The following is a 5248-nucleotide window of genomic DNA, read 5'->3' on the forward strand; positions in this document are numbered from 1 at the left end:
CACTCGCAGACCCTGCAGCCCTGGCTGGCAGAGGCAGGGGCGGGTCAGGGCCGGCTGCAGGCCAGGCCCGGCCAGGATGCTCCTGCGGGATGCTCCTGCCGGGATGCTCCTGCCGGGGTGCTCCTGCTGGGGTGCTCCTGCAGCGATGCTCCTGCCGGGATGCTCCTGCCGGGATGCTCCTGCAGGACCGAGCAGCACTGCAACGTGCAGCCCGCACTGCGGACACTGCGTTGCAGCAGTACCGGCTCCTCCCGGGCGGCAGGGGCTGGCGCGGGGGGGTCTCTGCGCTGTCGCTCAGGACTGGGGCTCTTGGGGGTTTCACGGGGGCTGGAGCCTCAGGGCAGCACCGGGAGAGCAGCGCAGGGGCCGGGTGCCGCGGCCGCAGCCCTGCTGCTGTGGCAGCACCCGCAGAGGTGACACGTGCGGGCGGCACCGTGGCCGGGACACGCGGTACCCGCTGCTGCAGAAGGAGCCCGGCTCCGAAGTCCCTCACTGGGGCAGCTCCATGCAGTGTGTCCTTCACCTAGTGTAGCTCCATGCAGCGGGTCCCTCATCAGGGCAGCTCCATGCAGTGTGTCCTTCACTTAGTGATGCTCCATGCAGCGAATCCTTCACCAGTGCAGTTCCCTGCAGCGGGTTCCTCAGCTGTGCAGCTGCATGCAGCAGGTCCCTCACCTGTGCAGCTCCATGCAGCGGTTCCCTTACCAGTTCAGCTCCATGCAGCGGGTCCCTCAGCTGTGCAGTTCCATGCAGCAGGTCCATCACTTGTGCAGTTCCATGCAGTGAATCCCTCACCTGCACAGCTCCATGCAGCGGGTCCCTCACCTGCACCGCTCCATGCAGCAATTCCCTCATCAGGGCAGCTCCCTGCAGCAGGTTCCTCAGCTGCACAGCTCCATGCAGCAGGTTCCTCAGCCGTGCAGCTCCATGCAGCAGGTTCCTTTACCAGTTCAGCTCCCTGCAGCAGGTTCCTCAGCTGCACAGCTCCATGCAGCAGGTTCCCTTACCAGTTCAGCTCCATGCAGCAGGTTCCTCGCCTGCACAGCTCCATGCCGTGGGTCCCACATGGGCAAGATGCAGCCAGACTGTCTCACCTTTTCCCGTGGCTTGCAGGTGAATCAGGGCAACATGCCGGGCATCCAGAGCACCTTCCTGGCCATGGACACGGAGGAGGGCGTGGAAGTGGTGTGGAACGAGCTGCTCTTCACCGACAAGAAGGCCTTCAAGGCCCATGAGGTGAGCTCGCCCGGGGCGCACACAGGCTGCTCGCCCGGCCCGCAGCGCTGCTCCCCATTGCTCCCATTGCTCCCATTGCTCCCCATTGCTCCCCTTTAGCGGCACCGGCAGCCCGAGCCGCAGCCCTTACCCTGCTGTCCCCTTCATGGAGCTTCTCTCTCGGAGCCGCTCCAGGTCCCCCCCATGCCCTGGGAAACCTTCCCTCGTGTTTCGGGGTGCTGTCTCCTCCCCGGCTCTGCGGTGCCCATTGGACCCCTCGCACTTGCCACTGCCACCCTCGCGCGTCCCCCTCTGTGCCCACAGGAGAAGATCAAGACCATGTTCGAGCAGCTGGTGCTCGTGGATCACCCCAACATCGTGAAGCTTCACAAGTACTGGCTGGACGTGAAGGACTCCAAGGCGCGGGTAGGGAGGGCGGGATGCGGGGGATCCCAGCGGGACGCGGGGGATATCCCGGCGGGAACGGCGTGGGCTCCCGGCACTGTGGCCGCCTCCGCTCCTCGGGAAGCCGTGGAGAGCGGCCGGCRTCACCCGTGCCGGGCTCCACGGCTGCCTTCGCTCCCAGGTCATCTTCATCACCGAGTACGTGTCCTCGGGGAGCCTGAAGCAGTTCCTGAAGAAAACCAAGAAGAACCACAAGGCCATGAACGCCAGGGTAGGGTGTGCGCTCGGCGGCAGGACGGACCCGGGTGCTCCCTGCGCCGCTGGGACTCCAGTGGTGCTCGAAGGGCACCCTGGGGCGCCCCGGACACCCTCGGAACCGGCCCTGCAGCCTCCCAGTGTGGAGCCCACCGGGACCCGCTCCGGGGAAGCTGCGGCTGCAGCCAAGGCTGAGCCGAGTTCCCAGAGCTGGTGCCCTTGGAGCCGGTGCCCTTGGAGCCAGTGCCCACGCTGGTGCACAGAGTTTGCCCACGCCAGCATGTACAGACCGTGCGCACAGGCCTCATAAGCACAGCCACCCTGTGCCTCTCGGCGGTGCCCGCGCTCCCGCCTGGGCTCCGTGCCCAGCAGGGCTCCGCTCTGCCCAACGAGGCTCGTGGCACTGGAATTCTCGGCCTTACTGGTGTTGGCTGAGCTGGAATCGCAAAGGAGGCTGTTGTGCTGGGACATTTGAGCACAAGTTTCTTTGAGTAGGAGTCTCCCCAGGGCTAGCAGAGGGCTGCTGTCCCTAGAATCCCAGAAYCCCAGAGTGGTCGAGGTCGGCAGGGATCCCCAGGGATCCCCCAGTGCAGCSCCTGCTCCAGCAGGGACACCCGGAGCACCCGGGCGCATCCCGGCRCGTTGGGAGCTCTCCAGAGCAGGAGCCTCCRCAGCCTCCCCGGGCAGCCTCACCCAGGGCTCGGCCACCCTCACACTCACCTTCTTCTTCCTCATGGGCACATGGAGCTGCCTGGGCTCCAACTTGTCCCCATGGCCCCTTGTCCTGGCATTGGCCACCACTGGGTAGGTTGGGGCGATGCTGCCCTGGCTGCTGGGGACCTGTGGGCGCTGGCGGGTGCCCGACGGGCCGGTCTGGTGTCTCCTGCAGGCCTGGAAGCGCTGGTGCACCCAGATCCTCTCTGCTCTCAGGTGAGCGCGCCGGGGCCGCACCGGGGCCACCCYGCTCTCAGGGCGCCCGCCGCGTGCTCAGTGGGCTCCGTGCTCCCCGCAGCTTCCTGCACTCCTGCGAGCCGCCCATCATCCACGGCAACCTCACCAGCGACACCATCTTCATCCAGCACAACGGGCTCATAAAGATCGGCTCAGGTAGGAGGCTGCAGGCGCGGGGGGCTGCCTCGCGGACATGTTACGCCGTGGGCACTCGGGGCGGTTCGAGAGGAGAAGCCAGGGAGGTGCTGGGCTGCCTGGTGGCCTGCAAGGACCAAGGACATGCAAGCTCCTGCAAGGACCTGCAGCTCCCCTTGGCGAGCTGTGCGCATGGGTTAGAGCGACCTTCTCCTCTCTTTGTCCTCTGCTTCCTGGTCTTCCCGCTCCTGCGGCCCTGGATCGGCACCGACCACAGTCTGGCACAGGGTGTTTGCAAACGGTGAGTGCCCCTCGCCCGTGCGGGTCCCATGGGGCCCTGGGCACTCCTGCTGCTCTGCAGCTGGAAGGGCCCAGTTCCTCGGGGAATTCCTGCTCCTGATGAGGGAGCAGCAGGATCTCTCGTGGGAGCCAGTGCTCCACGGGTGGCTCACGGGCGGGAGCTTGGAGCCGTGCTCCCATCCACGGGGAGGCCGCGTAAGGAAGAGCTGCGAGTCCGGACCTTTGTTGCCGCCCCGCACAGCGCTCCCGGATGACCTTCGGAGCCCCATGCGGATCGAGAGAGAGGAGCTGCGCAACCTGCACTTCTTCCCGCCGGAGTACGGCCGTGAGTGCGCGCTGGGAGCGGGGCGAGCGGGGCGCTCGGGTGCCCTGCCTTTGCTGCGATCAGTCGGTGTGCTGGTAGCTAAAGCTCCCGGCCRCGGTCCCAGCGAGCCTCGTGGCAGCGTGATAACCCTGCGGGTGAAACTCAGTGCTGAGCAGAGCAGAGCTGCGGGGGGAAAACCAGCTGTGCCAACGTGGGGATTGCTAATGGACTCGTTAGCAACTGCTGGTTAGGGACGAGATCTCAGCAGGACCGCGGGTAGTTTGCAGAAGGTCGGATTATAGCTCAGCAGCATTCACAGACCTGTGAAATGCTGGAACAATTAGGGGGAGAAGCCTAAAGAGTCTTTATGCCATGTGCAAATTCATGATGTGATTCCCCATCTTGACTATTCTGGCACAAATTTGAGGGGAGTGAAAGGGAATGGAGAGAGAAGAAAGAGAAAGGAGAAAGANCAAATTCATGATGTGATTCCCCATCTTGACTATTCTGGCACAAATTTGAGGGGAGTGAAAGGGAATGGAGAGAGAAGAAAGAGAAAGGAGAAAGAGAAAGGAGAAAGAGAAAGAGAGAGAGTGAGAGTGACAGTGAAAGAGAAAGAAAGAGAAAGGAGAAAGAGAGAGAGAGAGAGAGAGAAAGAGAAAGAGAAAGGAGAAAGGAAAAGAAGAAAGGAGAAAGAGAGAGAGAAAGAGAAAGGAGAAAGAGAAAGAGAGAGAGTGACAGTGAAAGAGAAAGGAGAAAGAGAAAGGAGAAAGAGAAAGAGAGAGAGAGAAAGAGAAAGGAGAAGAAGAAAGGAGAAAGAGAGAGAGAAAGAGAGAGAGAAAGAGGGGGAGAGAGAGAGAGAGAGAGAGAGAGAGAAAGAGAAAGAGAAAGAGAAAGAGAAAGAGAAAGAGAAAGAGAAAGAGAAAGAGAAAGAGAAAGAGAAAGAGAAAGAGAAAGAAGGGAGTGTGCGGGTAATGGAGAGCCGGTGTTACCAGAGGAGAGGGGAAGCAAGTGGGGCTGTGAAGGGGGTCGGGATGTGCAGGGAGGAGCTGGGGGTGTGCGGGGAGCAGACGACGGTTGCAGGGTGCAGGCAGCTGCCCCAGCCCGCGGCGGGTCCCGGGCGCCCGTCCRTCCGACACGCTCCTGCCTTGCTCCCGCAGAAAGGGCGGACGGCACCGCCGTGGACATCTTCTCCTTCGGGATGTGCGCGCTGGAGGTACGTACGGAGCGGCGCGGACGCGGCGCCCGGCGCGGGGCAGGGTGYGTTTGTCCTGGCTGGGGTCACACGCGGCCGGGGGAGCCCCCCGGGTCCGTTCTGCCCGGTCCCCCACCTTGCTCCAAGCTGGGCCTTCCTCCCCATGCTGGAGACGTCCCCGTGGGGTCAATGGGCACGTGCTGCTCCTGCAGCCTCTGCCCCGGGCGCGGGGCTCGGCTGCCGGTTCCAGTGGGGGTCCGGGGAACGGCCGCAGTGCCGGGACCTGGGAGCAGAGCAGAGCTCGGCTGGCGCCGGGCGGGAGCCCTGGGGGGCCCTGGGGGGCTGGAGCCCCTGTCCAGAGCGGGGACTGGGCTGGACGGGCCCATCCTGGTGCGTGTCCGGGCACGGAGCGCTCCGGCCTCCCTGCCCTTGGGGAGGCTTCTTGGGGAGGCTCCTTGGGAAGGCTCCTTGGGGAGGCCCCTTGGGAA

General features: G+C 63.9%; 1 protein-coding gene across 2 annotated transcripts in view; it reads left to right on the forward strand.

Annotated features, from left to right (window-relative positions):
- Window positions 1–1115: 1115 nt before the first annotated feature.
- Window positions 1116–5248, forward strand: part of NRBP2 (nuclear receptor binding protein 2) — a 17001-nt gene continuing 12868 nt past the window's right edge. For both annotated transcript variants that reach the window (XM_026048914.1, XM_026048916.1), the window contains exons 1-8: window positions 1116–1236; window positions 1540–1641; window positions 1802–1891; window positions 2765–2805; window positions 2888–2982; window positions 3239–3262; window positions 3503–3586; window positions 4726–4781. In XM_026048914.1, coding sequence (XP_025904699.1) covers window positions 1129–1236; window positions 1540–1641; window positions 1802–1891; window positions 2765–2805; window positions 2888–2982; window positions 3239–3262; window positions 3503–3586; window positions 4726–4781 — 600 coding nt within the window. In that variant the 5' untranslated portion in view covers window positions 1116–1128. The remainder of the gene's footprint in view (window positions 1237–1539; window positions 1642–1801; window positions 1892–2764; window positions 2806–2887; window positions 2983–3238; window positions 3263–3502; window positions 3587–4725; window positions 4782–5248) is intronic.

The sequence above is a fragment of the Nothoprocta perdicaria genome, unplaced genomic scaffold (genome assembly GCF_003342845.1).
Source record: "Nothoprocta perdicaria isolate Ctin4 unplaced genomic scaffold, notPer1 scaffold_581, whole genome shotgun sequence".
NCBI classification, from domain to species: Eukaryota; Metazoa; Chordata; class Aves; order Tinamiformes; family Tinamidae; genus Nothoprocta; species Nothoprocta perdicaria.